This window comes from Ursus maritimus, unplaced genomic scaffold, assembly GCF_017311325.1.
Source record: "Ursus maritimus isolate PB19 unplaced genomic scaffold, ASM1731132v1 scaffold_21, whole genome shotgun sequence".
Taxonomy (NCBI): Eukaryota; Metazoa; Chordata; class Mammalia; order Carnivora; family Ursidae; genus Ursus; species Ursus maritimus.
The window spans coordinates 53,706,134-53,727,289 of record NW_024424564.1 but is presented as its reverse complement, the minus strand read 5'-3'; the positions used below and the strand labels follow the sequence as shown (position 1 = coordinate 53,727,289).

General features: G+C 60.5%; 1 protein-coding gene across 1 annotated transcript in view; it reads left to right on the top strand.

Moving 5' to 3' along the window:
- The window catches only part of CELSR1 (cadherin EGF LAG seven-pass G-type receptor 1), a 136,573-nt gene that overhangs the window by 50,199 nt on the left and 65,218 nt on the right, over positions 1-21,156 (top strand). Inside the window, exon 3 of the mRNA XM_040637722.1 lies at positions 4,459-5,097. Within this exon, the coding sequence (XP_040493656.1) occupies positions 4,459-5,097 (639 nt within the window). The remainder of the gene's footprint in view (positions 1-4,458; positions 5,098-21,156) is intronic.

Genomic DNA, 21,156 nt, shown 5'->3' with positions numbered 1-21,156 from the left:
AGCAGCCGCCGGGCGCCGGGAGAGAGACGTGGGACACACTCTCCGTCAGAGCTCCAGGTGGAACCAGCCCGGGACACCTGATCTCAGACTTCTGGCCTCCAGGCTGAGAGATGAATGTTGGCTGAGCCGCCCCATCTGTGTGCTTTGTTACGGCAGCCCCAGGACCCTGACACACCCTCCCACCCATGACGTGCCCTGCCTCGCCTCTCTTTTGCTTTTTTTTTTCCTAAAGATTTTATTTATTTATTTTGAGAGAGAGAGAGAGAGGGAGAGAGAGCTCTGCACACACAAGCAGGGGGAGCTGCATAGGGAGAGGGAGAGCAGGCTTCCTGCTGAGCAGGGAGCCGGTGGGGCTCCATCCCAGGACCCTGGGATCATGACCTGAGCTGAAGACAGATGCTTCACTGACTGAGCCACCCAGGTGCCCCTCTTTGTTGCTTTTTGTGCCGGGAAGGTGTTTCCTCTCCAGCTGAGTGACGACCGCCATCTCCCCATGGATACCCCACCTCCCCGCTGCCTCCGGGTTTCGCGTTGGCACCACGTCTTGTGAATGTGGCTCTGTCCCCTGCCCCCTGCAGGCTCCCGGCTCCTTGGAGGCCGCAGTGTGACCTCTCCCTGCAGTGTCCCAGGGGTGGGCCCCCCACCAGCGACAGGTCGTGGAGGATGGCTTCCGTGAAGACCCGTGAGGCAATACTTCACTCGCATTATCTGTGGCTTTGCGGGAAGCACCTGCTGGTGGGTGTACCGCCGCCGTGGCGCGTTCTGCCATCTGTTCTTTCTGTGTCCTCCTGTGACTTGCGGACAACGAGGTGACTCACCTTTGCTGAAGAAAGCGGTGGAAATTGCACTGGCCTGATTTGGGGCCAAGCTGGCTGGCCCGTAGCTGTTTACAGCCACAGGAGAAATGCCTGCGGCCCAGGCTGGGGAGAGCCCCAGGCAAGCTCCGTGTCTTCCAGAGTGAAAATGCGCTTTCCAGTGATAAGTCTGCTGGAGGGAATAGAATGGTACAGGAAAGTATGGAGAGGAAAGTAGAAGTCACCTAATATCAGCAACCTGACAGCCCTCCTCAGAGCTGTCAAGGTCATCAAAAACAAGGACTCTCCAAAAAGCGGTCCCAGCTGGGAGGAGCTAAGGAGACGTGATGACTGTCGAGTGGGGTCCTCGAAGGGGTCCTGGACCAGGGAAAGGGCAGCAGGGAGAACTAGGGAACTAACGTAATCCTGACCATAATAGGGAAACTGGGTGCTGAGTATGTGGGAACTCCGTGCTGTCTCCCCGATATTTCTGTAAAGCTGAAACTGTTCTAAAGTAATAATTCATTTAAAGCAAATGCAGCGGCGTGGGCAGATCCCCTGTCAACACTGCGGATGTTTTGCTCTCCCTGCCCATCGCTCTCTGGGCTCGTGTACAGACGCATTTTCTTGTCTGTGTGGAAACAACTCACTTTTTCCCTAGCATCACGCCATTGGATCTGCCCCGCTGACACCGCTGTGGTTTAGTGGGCCGCGCTCCGTGGTTGGGACAGCCCACTTTGTTTCCGTGGCCCCATGGATGGGTGTCAGGCGTGTGCCGTGGAGGCCCAGAGATCCAGCCCCGACGACGTCGGTTCAGAGTGAAGACACCCGGGGCGTCCAGGATGATTGCTGGTCTGAAAGAGGTTAGCGGTTAGTTTTCTCGCACATTCGACATGAGTTAGTGTGTCGGCGCTTTCTCCCTGAGTGGAGCGGTCTGTCCCTGGGCGTTCCTCCGTGCTCTGCCCTCCCGGCTGCCTGCGGGACGGTGGTTGAAGATGAGAAAGACGTTTCGTAACAGCTGCCACTACCCTAGCTCCTGCATTATCATCATGGGCCATGGGAAGACGGGAAGAAAGAAAGACATCACCAAAAAATCCGCTTACGTGGCAAACTGGAGACTCGGATGCTGTGTGCACAAATGTCAGTCTTGGGGTTGAGGAGTTGCCGGTGGAAACGCTCATTCTCCCCTCCCCCGCCCACGTCCCACCTCCCACGAATGTTTATCCAGCAGCGGGTACCGCAGGAACGAGACCTGCCGGTTCTCAGTCCTCATGGGCTCCCGGGGGAGAGATGTAAACACAAAAAATCAGGTCGTGCCACTCCTGAGCGGGAAAATGGGGATGTGGCAGAGTGTGGATGGGGAACACGGAGGGCGCCTGTGATGGGACCCGGATGGCCGAGGGTGCACCCGCCAGCCGACAAGGAGGTCAGCACTCTGGGCAGAAGACAAGGTGTGCAAAGGCCCTGGGGCAGGAAGCGGGAGTGGGGTGGCAGAGAGGTGGAGGGTGATGGGGACAGATCACGTAGGACCCACCACCAGATGCAGTACGAGGTATGAGTTTTATTCTGGAAGCGACTGGGGGCCCCACGGGCCTGGTGGGATGAGGTGGGCATTTTAGGATGCCTGCAGTGTGAGGACCACAGTAGGGGGAAACGGAGGCAGCTGCAGGTCCAGCCCACATTCCAGGGAGGGGAGTAAACACTCCTCTTGGTGGGGAGTGGCCTGCATGTCGGGGAGGGAGGCAAAGGATGGCACCCGGCCACACGCGCTTTGCCACTTCCTTTTGCCATAATTTACGTCTCCTGACTGTACTGGCCCCAGGCCCTTTGAACGGGAGCTGCTGACTCGGCTCTGCTGGCGCTCTGTAGAAGCTGTAGGCAGAGCGCGCCATCCCTTGCGGGCTCCCCGCACCGAGGTGACACCAGTCCCGTTTCCACTTTCTGAATTTGGCCCTGCCGGGTTTTCGTGAGGACGAGATGGGCCAGCAGCAGAGCGCCCGGTGCCCGGCCTCCGGAGCCGGCTGCCGTCCGTGGACGGCTGTTCGGTGGGGGATGCTGGTTTTCTGAGAATCCGAGGCGCTCAGGTCTGCCGTGGTCGTCAGCTGGAGCACCCGGAAGTGCTGTGACTGGGGAGCAGTTACTTTCTCCTGTTGTTTGGACAAGTTTTGTGACCCTCCCGAAGTGGCTCGTGCACTCCAGTGCCTGAGAGACAAGTCCCAGTGTCCACAAGCTTCAGTGCTTCTGTTCCCCATGATTTGGGGCTCTTTGGGGACTGTGCTGGGGCCACAGTGACAAGGTGACCCCTGGGTTTCATCGTGTGACTTGACCTCTCAGTGATTTTCCAGAAACAAGTGGGGAAGGGTCCCCCCATGGCTCCTGTGCTCTGGGGGAGCACCCCCAGGCTGCAAGTTCCGAGAGGGTAGGACGGGGTCCCCCCAGGGCTCACTGGCCTACACAGATGGCTCTGTGCCCCATGGACCTGGGGGTGTGCTCGTGGGGGGCACAGGCAGGGAGCAGGTTGGGGGAGCAGACGGGGAGGATTGGGCAGAGCTGCAGGGACGCAGAATCGAAGTCGAGCCAGAAGGATGTGAGCTTTGCCGGGTTTTTCTCGGGGTCCCACAGCACGTTTGAGGCGGGGCGTGGAAGCAGGTGAAGGCCCCCTGGGGGGGTGGCTGCACCTGTCAGGGGTGCTGGGAAGGCTGATGCTGCCACCCCCTGTGGCCAGCCCTTGGCCAGCTCCTCTGATTCTGGGCTCAGAACCGATGGCGTGCTCAACGTTGTAACCAAAATATTCCACCCTTTCCGGTCTCACCATCCTAAGTACCTCGTTTCGTGGTTTGCTTCCCTGTGTTGGCCTAGGTAGACCTTGTCTTGTATGTGTCTTTCTTTTTTTTTTTTTTTTAAGATTTTATTTATTCGATAGAGATAGAGACAGCCAGTGAGAGAGGGAACACAAGCAGGGGGAGTGGGAGAGGAAGAAGCAGGCTCGTAACGGAGGAGCCTGATGTGGGGCTCGATCCCACAACACCAGGATCACGCCCTGAGCCGAAGGCAGACGCTTAACCGCTGTGCCACCCAGGCGCCCCTGTATGTGTCTTTCTAAAGCAACATTTGCTGAGCGTCTCTTATGTGCCGGGCACAGAGGGATGCATAAGGTACAGCCAAGGGAAGAAAAACCGTCAATGTGGGTGTAGACCAAGGCCGTGCCTGGACGGCACCATCCTGGACACTGTGGGGTCTGAGCTGAGCTGGGGATGGGTAGGATCCGAGTGGGGTCTCCCGGTGTTTGGAACAGGTGTGGAGGTGGTAAAACGGGGCTCAGTGTCCCCATGGGTCTGGAGTAAAGCATGTGAGCTGGGGGACTCCGGTGGCATGGGGCTGGGTTGTGGGTGGTCCTGGGATGTCCTGTTGAGCAGTTGGGGGTCCGCGGGGTTCTTTTGAGCAAGACAGACTCAGCAGGAGCTTTGTTTCAGTGAGCCAGGTGTGGAGGGAGAATGGGGGCTGGGAAGCAGGTGTCAAGGGGGTGGTCACAGGTGGAGTAGGGCGTGGGGCTTGGGGGTGCTCAGGCTCACTTCTGCCACGCTGAGCGCATCCGAGACTGTTCCCGGGTGGAGCTGGTGGGGCCCAGGACCCCGAGTGACCCTGACCCTCCTTGTGTCCACAGATGGCATCCACAGCGTGGCCGCGCTCTGCACCCTGCGGGTCACCATCATCACGGACGACATGCTGACCAACAGCATCACCGTCCGCCTGGAGAACATGTCACAGGAGAAGTTCCTCTCCCCGCTGCTGTCCCTCTTCGTGGAAGGTGTGGCCACGGTGCTGTCCACCACCAAGGACGACGTCTTCGTCTTCAACATCCAGAACGACACGGACGTCAGCTCCAACATCCTGAACGTGACCTTCTCGGCCTTGCTCCCCGGCGGCGTCCGCGACAAGTTTTTCCCGTCGGAGGACCTGCAGGAGCAGATCTACCTGAACCGGACGCTGCTGACGGCCGTGTCCACCCAGCGCGTGCTGCCCTTCGACGACAACATCTGCTTGCGGGAGCCCTGTGAGAACTACATGAAGTGCGTGTCCGTGCTCAAGTTCGACAGCTCGGCGCCCTTCATCAGCTCCACCACCGTGCTCTTCCGGCCCATCCACCCCATCACCGGGCTGCGGTGCCGCTGCCCGCCGGGCTTCACGGGTGACTACTGCGAGACGGAGATCGACCTGTGCTACTCCAGCCCCTGCGGCGTCCACGGCCGCTGCCACAGCCGCGAGGGCGGCTACACCTGCGAGTGTCTGGAGGACTTCACCGGTACGTGGGGCTCCCGGGGGCCGGGCGGGCACGGGCCGTGGGGCGGCAGGCCTTCTCTGCTGGGTGCCAGGCTGCGGTCCCCACGCCGGGGTTCTGACCTGCCTCCTCCGTCCACTTCCCTGCCCGGGGAGGTGGCCAAAGGCCAGGCGTGGGCTCATGTGGCATGTGGCTTCCTGGTGATGCTGGGAGCGGCATCTCCTTAGTGGCACGCGGACAGAAAGTGGGCTTCCTGCCAAGCGCCCCGAGGTCGCTGTGGACCCCATGGGATTGGAGTCACCCTCTTTTTTTTTTTTAAAGATTTTATTTATTTGTGTGAGAGAGAGAGGGAACACAAGCTGGGGGATCGGCAGAGGGAGAAGCAGGCTCCCCGCCGAGCAGGGAGCCCGATGCGGGACTCGATCCCAGGACCCTGGGATCATGACCTGAGCCGAAGGCAGACGCTTCATGGACTGAGCCACCCAGGCGTCCCTGGAGTTGCGCTCTTGATGAGGAAGATTATGGCATGAGAGCCACCTAAAAACCCACATGCGTTAAGTGACATGTGCTCCCTGAAGTGGCTTCAGATCGGAAGGACTTTATCCCGTCTTTCAGGTTTAATTGGTTATTGTAAATAGTGTCACCGGGTAGACGTTCTGAGGTGTTAATCGTTTGGGTCTGGAGAGACGGTGTTCGTTTTTCATGCCCCGTTGTCACTGTAGTGATGACTCATCTTCTCTGCCCTGAGACACCCTGACTAGACGCAAAGATGAATGGGTCCAGAGGCAGCCAACGATTGTTTTTGAAAACATGTAGGCAGAGCGGCGCAGAAACGCACGCCCTTGCCTTGACCTTCCATCGCGGGTTGTGTAAGATTAGAGCCCGTCTGAGAAACGGAGGTCCAGTGGCCCGAACGTGAGCAGCCTGGCGTTCGGGAAAGCTGTCTGGGATCAGGTGGGACTCACTCATCTGGAGGCTTTGCGGTCCTAGTAAGGACGGTGGCCTTGGCTCTCCTGTTTAGCATGAACAGCCGAGAAGTCGTTCTCTGCTTGTGTGGGACAGGACACAGTTCACCGGGCTTAGAACGGAGGTTTATGGTATTAGCTGGTACTTAGGAAGCAGGAAGAGAGAGTAACCCGGGGGTGCGGGGGGTTCACAGAGAGAGGAAGACGCTGTGTACGGTGGTCTGCATCGGAAGAGGAGGGAGAGAGAGCGTTTGGCAGCCTGAGGACGTGGGGGTGTGCGCCCAGCTTGCTGGGTCTGAGCCCCCGCCTGGCTGTAATTCCGTGGTACAGCACGGCAAGGAAGGCACCTGAATGCCTGCCCCGTGTCCTCCCCTCCCCCGCCTGTGTGTGGCTGGCTGGCCATCTGTCTGTCCCGTCAGGGCCCAGAGGTGTCCCCCTCGTCTCTCTGAGTGTTAGCCCTGAATTCCTGCCTATGCTGGGGTGTGGTGGGGAGTGGGGAAGGAAGGCTGAGGAGACCCCTGGGCCCCCCAGTTCCTGCCGACATTGTCGGGGTCCTGGTTGTGACTGCGAGACCTGGCCTGGGCTCCCCTCTTCCCCCACTCCTCCCTGCCCTGAGTCGTCGTGGAAGCTCCGTGGCGCTTCACCACGTGGTGGTGGCGGGTACCTGCCTCTCCTTCCCCCTTCACTGCGGTGAGCTGGCCTTTCGGCCCCTTCGGCAGTGGCTGACCAGGTATGCCAGCCGCTGGTCATGGGGAAGCCTGCACGTAAGCGTGGGGCCATGTCTGGGCTGGGTAAACGGAGGCTGCTAGGGACCCGTGGACCCCCGATTCCCTCCTAAGAGGATTCGATCCGCTGGGTGGAAGGGACTTCCAAAGTCCTTAGATTTCGTTTTCATCGCGGGAGTCATTGCTAGAGAAATAATGACCAGGAATGGCGCGGCGTGTCGTCGCCAGGAGACCCACTGAGATGCCGTGATTGGCAGGGGATTCATTTGAGTGTCTCTGGCCCTAAAATCATCACATGTGTTTCCCTCGGAGATAAGACGGGCTCAGACTGATTGTTTTCCCCGGTCCCCCTTCCTCTGGGTCTCCCTCTCTCCCTTTGAAGCCCTCCTTCCCTTGCGGGCGGTAATTGCGCTCATTTGCTGGTGCTGAAGGCAGCCCTGTCGTCGCGAGGGTTTTATTACCTGCTCCCCGGTAAGCCGAGCCCCGGCCGCGGCGGGGAGGCTGGCAGCAGCCCAGGGCCCCCGGAAGACCCCGGCTTCCTGTGCCGCCGACGGACAGGAGACGGGCCGGGCGGAGGACGGTGTCAGTTAATCTCAGGAGAAGCTCTGTGAGTTTGGGGAGAACACCCCTGGCAGCTCTCCTGCGTTTTTCTTAAATCCACGCCGGCCTCAGAGCGGCAGCCGGGCCCCGGGGACGGATGTGCCGTCATTGCAGGGGAGGGCGGCCCCACCCGCAGAGGAACAGGACAGGATGGTGGAGGTGTCGTGGACGCTGTCTCCCGGGTTCCTCCTGAGCCCAGCAGACGCCACCGAACGAGCTGTCCCCTGCTCTGGGAAGGTTCTGGAAGGTGTCCCGACTTCCTCGGTGCCGTGTTTATGTGTTGGCTGCTCTGCTGTCACGTTGGGTATAGATGCCCTCATTTCTGTGCCTCTCGGAACAACAGTAACTTGCGGCTAATAGTCCTGAGCCTTCAGTGTGCTGTGCTGTTCTAGATGATTCCACGTGTGGTGCCCCAGTCCCCACATCAGCACTAGGCCCTGTTTACACGTGGAGGGACTGAGGTGCAGAACGGTACATCATCTAGCCCAGTGGTTCTGACCCGGGTGATTCTGCCCCCGGGGACATCTGCGGCTACCTGAGGACTTTTTTTTTTAAAGATTTTATTTACTTATTTTAGAGAGAGGTGGAGAGAGCGTGAGCAGGGAGGGGGCAGACGGAGGGAGAGAATCCCAAGCAGACTCTGCTCTGAGCGTGGAGCCGGTCGCGGGGCTCGATCCCACGACCCTGATCATGATTGGAGCCGAAATCAAGAGAACGCTCAATGTACTGAGCTGCCCAGATGCCCCCGAGGACATTTTTGATGCTGGGGGGTGGACGCCAGGTGTGCTGCTCAGCGCCCCTGGGCCGGCCCCACACGGAGAGCGTCCTGCCCGCGAGTGTGCACGGGAGCCGAGGAGCCCGCTGCTGCCGGCCGCACGTGAAGCAGGCTTCCAGCCCGGTGCTCTGCTTCTGGGCTCCGGCTTGCCCGGCCTGTGGACTCGGAGGCAGTACGGCTGGGCTCCCCCGTTTCCCTGCTGACCTGGCCCTTCCTGCACGTGGGTTCCAGCTTCTTGCAGGAAGTGCCTCCCACGGACAGCGCACTGAGGGTTCAAAGTGCGGCCTGATGGCGGTGGAGCGCAGTGACACTGAGCAGGCCACCCACCCAGAGAGGCGGTCACCCCGCTGCCCACGGGGCCGGCAGGACGCTGTTCCTTCCTAGAGACACTGGACCTGGTGAAACCAGGGCCCGATTCCTGGTCCTGTTGCCTCTGCGTCTGTCCCCTCCTTATTCACGCACCTGCTAACGTGGTGACGCTCGCTGACGGGGGTGGCGGTGGTGGCAGTGACAGAATGCTCCAGCCCGGCCCTTTCCCTGTGTCTTCAACAGCCCCATGAGGTGGGGACCGTTGTCATCCAGGGGCAGAGCTGGGTGGGGGGACCGGGGATCCCCGTCCTGAGCTCATGTGCTGCCCAGGCCAGGCTCGTGCACCCCCTACCCGTCTTCCCTGGGCTCACCGGAGATGCCCCCCCTTGCCTCCCCGACCAGTCAACCACCGCGTCCAACGCTTGTGCCTCCACGTCCCGTCCCTTTCTTCTCTCCACCACATCTGAGCCTCATCGCACCCGGGACGGGGGGACCTCAGCCCTGCTTCTCCCGCCCCGCGAGCTGCTATCCGTGCAGTGCCCAGAGAGGCCATTTACAGGTGCCCTGGGTCACGTCGGGGCCGCTTTAGCCTCCCCAGGGTCCAGCTGCTCTCGTGCATAGTCGGTGGCCTGGGCCCTTCGCTGGCCTTCTGGAAACCTACGGCTGCTCTCACTGCAGGCCTGTGTGTGGAGTGCTCCGTCCCCCACGTCTTCCCAAACGTCACCTTCCTGCCCCCATCTGTCCCCCTCATCGCAACCCCCCCCCCCGTCTGCTCGGTGCTGTCTGCTCCCTCCTCGGTGCCGGGCATACAGAAGGTGCTTAAACAGTACTGGTGCACCGAGGGTGGGGCCGGGGGTGACCTGGCCCGGCCCGTTCATCGCTGTAGGCCAGAGAAGACGTCCTGGGGGTTCCTTCTGTATTGCGCGCAAAGCAGTGCCTTTGCTGCTTTCGTCACTGAGCTGGGGGGGACAGGAGAGTCCCTTCTTGAGGGGGCGCTGAGGTATTTATGACCCTGTCCTGCTGGTGTGACTGCTGGCCAGGCTCCTGTTCTCAGCGCACAACTATGTGCTAACGCGTGCTCCCAGGCTTCTCGCGCACAGCCGTCTTCTCGTGGAGAACCGTGAGGTGATTTATTGTCCCAGATGAACGGCTGCCCGCGGGGTGCATTCCTGAGAACGCGGCAACTTTGATATCACGGTGGGGGGGTGGGGCGGCGAGGGAGGGTCTCCTGGATGCTCAGCACTCCGCCTGTCGGAGGGGAGGCCTGGCGATGGCCGCGCCTGGATCTGGACCAGCAGGTGCTCCCCGCCCCCCGGTCACTCTGGCCGAGTCTTCTGCTTAGGGTCCTGTTTACTCTGGAGCATATGATTTTAGATCAAATCCTGGAGAAGAGCCCTGCCTCCGAGCGTGAGGCCCCTAGCTGTCCCTGGGCTCCGGTGTCCATGCTGTGGACACTGCACCGTAACGGGGGCTCCTCAGCTGAGATTTAGCCTGGTCTGGGGGTCGGTGGGTCAGTAGCCACTTAGGAGAGTCTCAGTGATGCTGGCTCTTTGTGCCTACTGCCCCCGGGTGGAATGTCCACTTGTCCTGTGTGAGGGCCTTCCAGGGACCCTGACTGTCCCCTGTGGCGGCCTCACCAGGGCTCGGGACCCTGACTGCCCCGTGGTGGCCTCGCCAGGGCTGGGGGCCCTGACTGCCCCTCGTGGCCCCCTCAAGGGCGGGGACCCTGACTGGCCTCGCCAGGGCTGGGGACCCTGACTCCCCCGTGGTGGCCTCGCCAGGGCTGGGGACCCTGACTCCCTGTGGTGGCCTCGCCAGGGCTGGGGGCCCTGACTGCCCCGTGGCGGCCTCGCCAGGGCTGGGGACCCTGTCCCCTATGGGGAGTTCTCCAGGACCAGGGCATTCTGTGTAAGTTCAAGGCCAGAGAAACCGCTGGTATAAAAACCTGATCATCTTTCTGTTAAGGAAAATAGTTAACATCAAATCTGGCCCTTCTTGGATTCTGTTGTTAAAAAAATGCACGTTACTCCAACTGCACTTCTTATCTTGAATTCTCTTGTCGGAGTCATGATATCGCCATCGTCACGTGAGACACGAACGTGCCCCACGGTCCGAAGCCGAGACCCCGCGCGTCTGTGCGAGGCTGTGGCCGTCCTCTGTGCCGGGAGGGGCATCCACACAGCGCAGGGGAGGGGCCTCGCCAGCACCAGCCGCAGGCCACGGGATTAGAGGCCCCCTTCCAAGTGGTCGTCAACAATGCGGGTTTGGTCCTTAAACCACAGGGTTTATCGTTATTCAAAATGAAAATCATAGCCTAGCCCCTAAGATCTTAGAGCAGTAACGGAATCCTCGCTCAGGAAAAGGTGCTTTTTGGGTAGTTGGGGTCACTGCGACGGTCGCGCTCCTGAGTGGCTCTCCTGTCTGGTGGGTTTGACTCTTTCTCCAGGCTCCAGGTGCGGCTCTCCAGCGTTTCTTTCATCCGTTATCATACGGCTTTGTTCTCCTTTAAATCGTGTCCTGAGATCCCGGTGTGGGTAGTTTTAGCCAGGAATCTCGTGTTCTCCACGAAATTCATAGTGTGCTCCTCTCCCGGGCCACGTGGCCGTGGGGAGCAAGGACGACCCTCAGGCTGACCCTGCATTCCTCCTTGGGCCCCGGTTAGCTTCCCGGGGGTGGCCGCACAAAGGAGATGACACTGGGGGGCTGGAAACCACAGAAACATGTTGTCTCATGGTCGTGTGGGCCACAAGTCCGGGACAGAGGTGGGGGCCGGTCGCACTCCCTCTGAGGCTCGAGGGGAGGGTCCTTCCTGCCTCTTCACCTCTGGTGCCCCCGATGGTGCTCGGCTTCTCCCTGGCCTCCCCGTGTGTGTGCTGCGTCTGCGGCCCCGTTGCCCACTCGCTGAAAGTCAGCAGTCGTGGATTAGGACCCTCCCTTGTCTAGTGTAATCTTATTTTAACTTGATCACGTCTGCGAGAACCTATTTCCAAATAAGATCACAGTCACAGGTGCCCCGGGGGTCAGGACTGGAATGTATGATTTGGAGGGGACAAAATTCCACATGCATCAGGGCTGCCGGTGGCCGGCGGTGGTGGCCCCCTCTTATCAACCTGCTTGCTGAGGGTCCGCGGGGGCCAGAGCATAGGAGCCACAGTCCCTCCCGGTCAGCCTCCAGGTGGACAGGTGAGCCGGGCGTGGGGCGCGAGCTGGCAAGGAGCCAAAGCATAAACCAGCGCATCCAGCCGCGTCTAGTGATGTAGCCCGAGGACGTCCCTCCTGCAGGCCCAGCCCCCGGTGGCATCACACCGCGCCGTGGGAGGGGGACGAGGCTCCGGGAGAGCAGAGGCCGGGCTCACTGGTCGCCCCTCAGCCAGGGTCCTGCAGCTGCTGCACCAGGTCCCACAAGCGAGTGGCTTAAACGGCACGGGTTTATTCTCCCAGGGCTCCTTCTGGAGGCTGGGGGGAGGCAATCCTTTTCCAGCATCCAGCATCCACCTGGACTCCTCGGCCCCTTCCTCAGAGGGAGAAGGGGAGAGAGAGAGAAGCCGCCTCCTTGCTGAGCACGGAGCCTGACGTGGGGCTGGATCTCACGACCCTGAGCCGAAATCAAGAGTCGGATGCTCGACCAACTGAGCCATGCAGGCGCCCCAGGACGTGGGCATCTTTGGGGCTCCATCATTGTGCTGACCATACCGCTGCCCCCCAGCAGCCCCTGGCACCCGCTCGGCCCTCAGCAGACATCTGTGGCAGGGATGAGTAAGCGAGGCCTTCGCCATCACACCCCCATGGTTGGCCGGCCCCTGCTGTCTCTCTGGAGATGCAGCTTGGGCTGGGGGCCATCAGGAGCTGCTGGGAAGTCCGGCTTGCATCCCTGACCTGGGTGTGGCAACCCCAGACGTCCCCAGGGAGAGTGGTCTCTGCTGGCATCCACTGCCCGTAGCCCACAGCTGAGGCCTTTCCCGGGGGTGGACGGCCGGCCGGCTCTCTGTTGCGCCCCCGCGGGCCTGCGGGGCCGGGTGGTAAGTAAGGCAGGACTCATCCCACAGAGCCACCGAGCACAGCCGGAGGGAGGATTGTGTTAACCAGGGCTGTTGGGCTCTCCTGCTGACTCCGAGCCTCGAATCAAGAGAATGTGTTCTTTCCGGACCTCGATCTGTCCCAAGGAACTGTCACAGCTCCCCAGCACCCCGCAGGAAGTGGAATCCAAACCACCTGGGGCCTGAGCTGCGTGTACGCACAACGGAGGTTTCCGTCAGCATTCCAGCTGAGTTTGGACACGTTTGCTGTTTGAGAACTGGCACGGTTTCCCTACAAACTGATAAAGTGGGGGGCCCCCCTTCGCAGCCTCGAGGCGTGCCGAGGCCAGCTTCACCTTCCGCCACCAGGGTCTGCCCCGCGGTCAGTGGCAGATTGTGCCTGACCCTTGGCCCTCCCTCCATCCCTCCTTCCCTCCTGCCCTCGCCCACTCACCACTCTGCCTGGGCCGGCCCTGCGCCTCTGTCCCCCTCGGGTGCAGGGCCCCACCCGGCCCCACCTGCACGCCCTCTCTTGAGGAGACCTCCCCACGCCCAGCCTCACTCCCATCCTCAGATGTCCCTATGTGTCATTAGAGCTAAATCATAGTCCTGTGTCCGAGATGTCATCTTGGAGCTGGGTCTTAAGACATGGTAGACAGACGCCCTGGCCACAAGGCTGTCCCTGGGCCTCCTCTCACAACCTCTCCCAAAGCTGGGGGCCTCCCAAGATGAGGATGTTTCCAGGCCGTGCAGCCACGCCAGCACCACCCCAGCACTGGAGAGAGCGGCTGCAGAGGCCCAGACGGTTGCATAGGGAGCCCTGGCGGCCCCACCACGGGGACTGTGGCTTCTCGGTGTGTCAATGTGCCCAGGGTGCTGTGAAGGCTGTGTCCCACCAGGACCGGGGGAGGTTGGCCGGGGCCCGGGCTGCCTGCCGGAGGTGAGGACCCTCTGCCTCATTCTGGGTCCTGACGCCTCCTACGCGACCACCAGCATCCTTCTGAGCACACATCCCCGGCCCGGCCCCTGACTCAGAAGGACATGACCTTGCTTCAGGTCTGCAACAAGTGCCTCATTGAAGGGGCGAAGGTGGGGATCTGGGCACTCAGGTCCTGGTGGTCAGCTCGGGTGACCCGCTCACCATGTGCAGGTGTCCAGCGCCCTGTGCTTGGCCTCCCCCGCCAGGCTGGGCAGCCCAGTTCTGTGAAGTTCACCTGCGTTATGTTCCGTCAGCGCCTCCTGGGTCCTCAGCCGCTGCCAGGAGGGACACCACGGGGCCTGGGGCGGGGGGCACTTTGTCTTCAGTGGCTCCCAGCCCACTGAGGCTCAGGGAGAGGCTGAGAGCTTCACGGGCTGCAGCTTTCTCTGGGGGCCGGAATCTGGCCTGTCCCCTTGATGTGATTAGGATGGTCTTAGTCTCCTGGGGTTTCCCCGGGGGGCTTAAAGCAGCGGGAATGCATTGTCAGGGTTTTAGAGGCCAGAATTCTGGAATCAAGGTGTCACATCCCTCTGATGACTCTGGGGAGGGTCCTTCCTTGTTCCCTGCAGCTCCTGGTGGCCTCAGGTGGCCCTGGGCTTGTGGCCACACCACTCGAGTCTGCCTTCATCCTCGTACATGTGATAAGGATATGGGATTGCTGGGGTCTGTCATCTCAGGACCCCTAATTTGATCCCATCTTTGCCGTGTGAAGCAATGTTCACAGGTTCTGGGAATCAGAACTTTCGGGGGCCCCTGTTCAGCTGACTTCAGGGTTGCTTACTTCCTTGCCCCCCACCCGCTCGTGCCTGTGAGGAGAGGAGGGTGGGGAGAGCACCCCTTTACTGAAGGGAGGGGTCCTCGAGTGTTGCCCGGGGCTGGGACTGGCTGGGCCGCGTGCCTGCTGGAAGCCTTCTGCTTTAAGCACCAGGAGTTTAAAATGCACCCTGATAATTCCGGTTAGCCGGCTTTCAACCCTCAGATGTGTAGGTGACTCCAGTAAGCAAAGCCAAAGCTGTGGATAAGCCAGAATCGTTTTTCTTTCCTGCTGGAATGTAGTTTTTTATTTATATTTTTAAAAATGGGTGTGTCTGGGGTTCTGGGAAATTGCTTCAAAGACAATAATGAAGTCATTCGAGAAGGCCCAGAGAAGGTCCAACCTGGACAAGCCTGCCGTGGTCCGGGCTTCTGGCTTCCCCTCCCTCCCGGTGGGAGGGGGTGGGGGGGCAGGTGTCCGGGCTCTCCACACAGGCCTTTTCTGGCAGCCTTGCCGCATGGGGGAGGAGGCTCCAGGGCAGAGCCGGTCACCAGGAGGTGAGAAAAGTCAAACAGCGGAGGGGAGAGTCGGGAGAGCTGTGGGGGGCGAGGGGTGGACGGAGGAGGCTTCCAGTCTCAAGAAGTCAGGTAATAACACGGAGTCAACAGTAACAGCGGGCCAGGTGCTCAGCTGAGAGCTTTACAGAATTAGCTCATTTCACCTTGACACCAGCCCCCCAGGGGCCAGGAATCGCTCCAGGGCAAGCTACGGAAATCCTCCCTTCAGAGAGGGATTTACAGTGGGGGAAACTGAGGCACTGGTCGGGACCTTGCTGGGGAAAGCTCCGTCCCTGGCAGGGGTGCTGCGGGGGGTTTGGTGGAGGGCAGTGCAGAGGCCCTGGGGGGGCAGAAGGAGGGATGGACACATTTTCCCAGGGTTTAAGCATTTCTGACACACCCTCCTCTTTTCAGAGACCGTGAGTGTCCCCTGTCCCTTGTCTCCCGTCTCTCTGCTTCTGGGAATGAAGCTTCTGACACGAACCACACTGCTGGGTCCTGTCTGTTTTGTTAAGATGCGAGACCCCTGTCGGTAACCGGACCTCCACTGTGAGGACGGGTGCACGGACTTGGGGTTGGCTGCAGGTTCCGTGTCCCTGTCTGAGGACCTGGCTCGAAGCTGCCGTGTTGGACGTTCGGGGCCCCGCGCTCTCTCCTGCCGCCCCGCCCTCCGCGCCTTACTGATCCGGTCCTGCCTCAGCTTCAGGCTTCAAAAGCCTTGTATGCTTTGTGCCCGATGCCGCCTTCTCCCCTCGCTGCCTTGGCAAGTTCTCATTTTTCTAGTTCAAAGCCCTTGGCTGTATCTTAGGACTAGAAGGGAATTGTCCCTTTATTTATTGAACAACTTAGGTCCTCAGATTTGTACATGCGCTTCCCCTCGTGGGGCCGGTCCCCAGCCCTCCTCCAGTCCCGAGGGTCTCCGTCTGGCTGCGCCCCCCTCTCCCGGCTGGCTGGGACCCTGTCGCCTCTCTGTCTCCATCCCTGAGCAGCCCTGGGGCAAATTCTGAAGCCGGCTCTTGGCAGGTGCTGGTCCGGACTCCCATCAGCATCGCCCTGCTTCCAGCCCTGCCCCTCTGCTCCCATCCTGCTGTGACCGTCCCACGCACGGGCACACACCCCTTCCACATCACACACCCAGCACACATGTGTACACGTACACAGCCAGCACACTCGCACACCACACACACCCACACAACACACGTGCACACACACACCATACTTGCACACTCGCACCCCTCCCCACACTCCTATGCCATCTGCTTCCCCTGTCCTGCTCGCCCGCCCGTACTCTATGTAGTGAGGCCATGGTGCCCGGCTACCCCTTCCTCGTTTACAGACCTCTTGCCCGACCAAGGTATCCCGATGGCTGGGACCCAGGCCCTCCCGTCCTCTGCTTGGGCCCTTTCTGGGGCTGAGTGGTCGCCCTGCCCCTTGCACGATGACCCCCCAACACTTGGGCAGAGCCCAGCTCGGAGGCTCCTGCACCCAGGCACCGTCTCTTTCTTCCATTTGCCTTATCTTTAAGGAATCGTTTTGTTACGCACAAAACATGGGATGTTTTATACCCCATGCCAGGCCTCAGTTTCCCTGTCTGCAAGATGGTGACATAGAAGAGTCCCCATACCCGGTGCTGTGGAGATTAGACCCGTAAGGACACAAGTGAGGGGCTTGGCCGGGCCCCTCCGCCCTCTGTAACCCTGTGTTCCTAGCAGTCACCTTGCAGGCGAGCCCTGGCCTTCAGCCCTTTGAGTCTGGGGCTTCCCCAGGGGATTTAACCCCCTCAGGTGGAGGGTCTGTGGCTCTGACACCGAGGGCTGGGGGCCCTGGGCAGGCACGGGGTGTCCCCTCACTCCCAGCCCCAAGCCTGGTGTGGGATAGGCATCCCGTCATGGACGTGTGCGCGAGGCCATGCGGCTGGAGGGGCCTCGGCTCCTGGGAGCTTTTGTTTCATGGTTAAGAATGGTTTTGGGTGGTGGGGGTCCTTTCCGGAGTTTCTGCCTGGGCTTCTCCATTTGTGGCCGTGACCAGGAGGCGGAGCCGCGTCCCTTCCCTTCAGGGGCTCGTGTGCGGTGCATATGCATTATTGAGCACGGCTATCAGCTGTCGGCTTGCTCAGGTGAACCTGATCCGTGGCGTGGGGGTGGGGCTGGCAATCGTCTTGGGAGGGGGGTGCACAGGAGGAGGAGGGAGAGTCGCCCCACAGTTGCAACAGCCCAGAACAAGCATTGGACTCGAAGCAGGATGTTGGGATGCGAGACTTAGTTTGAGTGAGAATTCCCAGGGAAGGGAAGGTAACGTGAACTCCGGATAGGAAGCGCGTCTGGGGCCACTTGGATCTCACCTTCGTAGTTGTTTCTTATAAGAGTTGTAGTAAAACTTAAAGATACGGGGCTCGCTAAATTCGGTTCAAGTTCGTTACCTAAAGTAAGAGGATTTTTAGCATTAGAAACGACCTTGTCATATCTCTTCTGAGCTCTGTGTTCAGTGATGTCAAGTTGGTAGCCTGATATTGGCCGTGGGGGGAGTGTGCACGCCGTGGAAACGGGAAAATGCTACAAACCAGGGCTCCCCCACCCAGGGCTGGCTTCTACGACTGGCCAGCAGCCCACTGCCTGGGACATACGTTGAAGAGAGAGCGCTAATGGACGATCGTGTAGCGTAGACCAGCCGCAGTGGCCGCTGTGGGACGCGCCCTCAGGAGACCTGGGGTCGCTGAATGGAGCTCCGGGGCCCCAGACATGGGAAGCTTTCCCAGAAAGCTCGAACCCTCAGAGTTCTCACTGGCCTCTTCTAGAAAAGGCGTGTTTAACTATAAAAGTAATTCTTTCTTCATTACGTCAACATTTTCCCAACACGGTTTGAATGAAATACATGAATTATGTAGGTTTTATAATTTTGTGCAAGCATTAATCACTGGCTTGACCCCGGGGAAATGCTGGCGTTTCATGACCTCATTTCAAGAGCATTTGCCGCATACCTGCTGCGTGCTGGGCACTCGTCGGGCGCCCCCTCTATGTCTGGCACCCCCTCTGTGCTGGACATTCTTAGGCTTGGCTCCAGCAGCCCCCACCCCCGCCCTGGAGTGGGAACACACTCTCTAGGGGGAAGCTTCTGGGCCCTTGAGCGTCTGTCCTGGGACCCTGTTCCTGGTCAGGCGAGCGGGTGAAGCTTGCTAAGGGGAGCGTGCCTGAGACGGGGCTGCACGCAGGCCAGGGAAGCCACCCACAGAGGCCAGGAGAGAGGCCAGGCCCCGAGGAAGATGGGCACCGTTGGGTTGTCCTTGGTGGGAGTGAGCACCCACCCAGAATGTTGCGGCCGCCTGCATTAACCTGCTGCATCCCCCAGTAGCCCTGTGAGGAGGGACACCGCGTGGCCCGAGTGTGGGGCGTGCAGTGGGCAGGTGTGTGGACTGGGGCTGGGGCCAGGCCCCGGGGCAGAGTGGGGTCTTCACGGAGCCCGGACCTGGCAAGGCCAGCGTTCCGGAAAGCTCTCCTGGTGTTACGTGAAGCACAAGCAGGTTTGTAAGTCAGTGGGCGGCTGGTCTGGGTTCAGGGCGTCTGTGGTGACGTTGCTGTATTTACGCAAATGTGGGGGCTGCGTAGCTGGGGTGTGGGTGGCTGTAGAGGTGAGCAACCCGGGACCCCGGGAGGTGGCTAGGGGGCATTGATGGGGATGAGAGGGAGGGAAGGCGGTGGCTTTGGGCTCTGGGCTTGTCTCTCCTGGACAGATGGTAGACTTTCCGCCGAGAGGGGACCCGAGAAGGGACCTGAGAAGGACGGCCTTGGCAAAAGCAGGGTGGGGTTTGAGGCCTGGGCTTTCTGGAGCAGTCGTTGGGTTGGTTGGGTGGGGCCCAGAGGAGAGTGCGTGAGGCCAGGCCGTGGGGGTGGGGCGCTGGCCTCAGGTGGCCCCAGTGCTCCACCCCTTGTTGGCCTTCGGACCAGGCTGGGGAAGAGCGCTCCTGAGGGCAGAGACACCAGAGCGTCACTGAGAAGCGGGGGGTGCAGCCCCACAGGGTCAGATGCCGCTCCCCTCGGCACTATGCGCCGAGGCCGGATTTCACTGTGATCGTTGTTTTAGGACAAACACTGTAGGAGGACTGCTGTAGTAGGTTAAGTAGTGTCCCCCCACATTCGTGTCCAGAACCTCAGAAGGTGTCCGCATTTCAAAATAGGGTCTTTCGAGTGGTATTAGTTGAGGAAATCATCCTGGATTTGGGGTCTGCTCTACATCCAGTGATCGGGCGTCCTTGTAGGAGAAGAGGGGGATTTGGGACACAGGGCAGATGTGCGGGTGAGGATGGAGGCAGACACTGGAGGATGTGGCCGCAAGCCTGGGAGGACCGGGAGCCACAGGAGCCATGGGAGTCAGAAGGTGCTAGAAGGATTGTGACCCTCCCCTGGAGCCTCCTAGGAAACCAGCCCTGCCCACACCTTAATTCTGGACTTCCGGCCTCCAGAACTATGAGAGAACAGTTTCTGTTGTTTTAAGGCACCAAATTTGTTGTAATTTGTTCCAGCAGCCCTAGGAGACGAATAGTATTGGAAATGGGGGAAAAAAATCCAAAAACTTTATGGTTAAATCATAATAAAGACTTAGCTTTATTCACAGCTAATTTAAAATAGCATGGTCTGCAAGGAGAGGGACAGGGATGGCTCCCTGGTATCCGTCGCTACCTTTCTGTGGACAGCCAGATGGTCTGAACCCGCGAGTCCCCGCGTGGCCGTCCTTCCTGTTCCTCCTAAGGAAGGAAGTTTCCCTCAGCCACGGAGTACCGAGCGGCAGAGTCCGTCCGGTCTCCCAGACGGCAGAGCTCTCTGGCTGGCCGTGCGGGGCCTCCTGTCCCTGGGCCGCGGGGGACGTCGGGAGGCGGGTGAGGGGCGGGGGCCCCCGGGCGAGGGGTGTGCTAAGGGCAGGCCTTGGGGTCCACAGCCCCGCAGAGCTCGGGAGGGGCGGTGGCGGCGGTGGGGGCGTGGGTTTCACACTCGTCCAGGTGAACGTGGGAGCGCCTGGGCCAGCGCTTCTGGAACAGCCCGGGGCGGAGCGCTGCGGGAGGGGCCGTGCCAGGCCTCCCTTTGTTTGCCGTCACGGTTTGGGGAGCACACCCCGCCCTGTCCCCTGACGGCGGCCCTGTTCCAGCATACACTGTGCTTGGCCACCGACATGCCCACCTGGAACTCGGAGAGCAAACACTCCCAGATGTCACACACGTTTCTGGAGCAGAGATTAGAGAATTCGAAGTGTGTGAAGGACAAACACACAGTGAGCTAAGCATTGACGTGAAGGCAGAGAATTCACGAAGGCCACAGGCCATCCACCTGGAGGAGGCCGGAGCTCTGCTTCGCCAGTGTGAGGGTGCGAGTGTGGGGGAGGGTGTGTGTGCGTGAGGGTGGGAGTGCACGAGCAGGCGTGCGACCGAATGTGAGCGCACGGGTGCATGTGCGGAGACACGGGGTGCACACACATGTGACGTTATGAGTGTGCACGTGTGTGAGGGTATGTGCGTGTGCACGGGTGTGTGCTAGCACGTGTGCGAGGGTGCACACCTGCATGTGAAGTTACGAGTGCGTGTGTGCGAGGGTGCATGCGTGTGTGAAGTTAGGAGTGTGCGCGTGTGTGTGAGAGTGTGTGTGTGCACTCACGAGTGTGTATGGGTGTGCACAAGCACAAGCCTGCGTGGCACCGTGGCGGAGCCCAGCGCTCTGTGGCGGGCAGAGCAGTCTGGTAACAGGAGCTGGGGGACATCAGTTTCCATCGAGGCGGAGCCGGGAGGGGGTCTGGGCAGGTCGGTGGGCTTCTGTCCTTTTCCTTTCACGTCGGAGCAGGATGCGAACCAGGCCTCTCTGTGAGCACTCGCCTGGGGGGCAGCCCTGCCCGTGGGGAATAGGCGGGTGGGCTGCCCCGGGCTTCTGGCCTCACCTCCTTGCGTTGCCCATGGGGCTGGGGGGTGGGCTCAGCTCTGGGGGGGGTCACTGGCCTGCTGGCCCCTGCACGGTCCTGGGATTCGGTGAGACGNCGGCAGTGTCGAGCCCCCTCCCCTGTGTTTGCCGGGGCTCAGACCGGAGTCACCTTTGCGGAGCAGGTGGTACTTTCTTGGACTGCTGCAGCTGGGGCTGCAGCTGGGGACGAAGATCGGGGGAGGACCTGGGTGCAGAGTCCCGGCAGTGAGCCGTCAGCACCCGGCACGCCGGGCCTCGGTAGGATCGGTGTCCTCACACGCAGAGACACCAGAGGGCCCGGTCTGCACGCACACGCCGGCGACGGGCCGTGTGAGCACAGTGGGCTCCGGACACAGTGCTCTCAGCAGGCGCTGGGTTCGCGGCACCTGGATCGTGGACTTGCAGCCCCCGGGACTGCGAGAAACCGTGTCTGTTGTTCCAAAACACCGGGTCTGCGGTATTTCGTT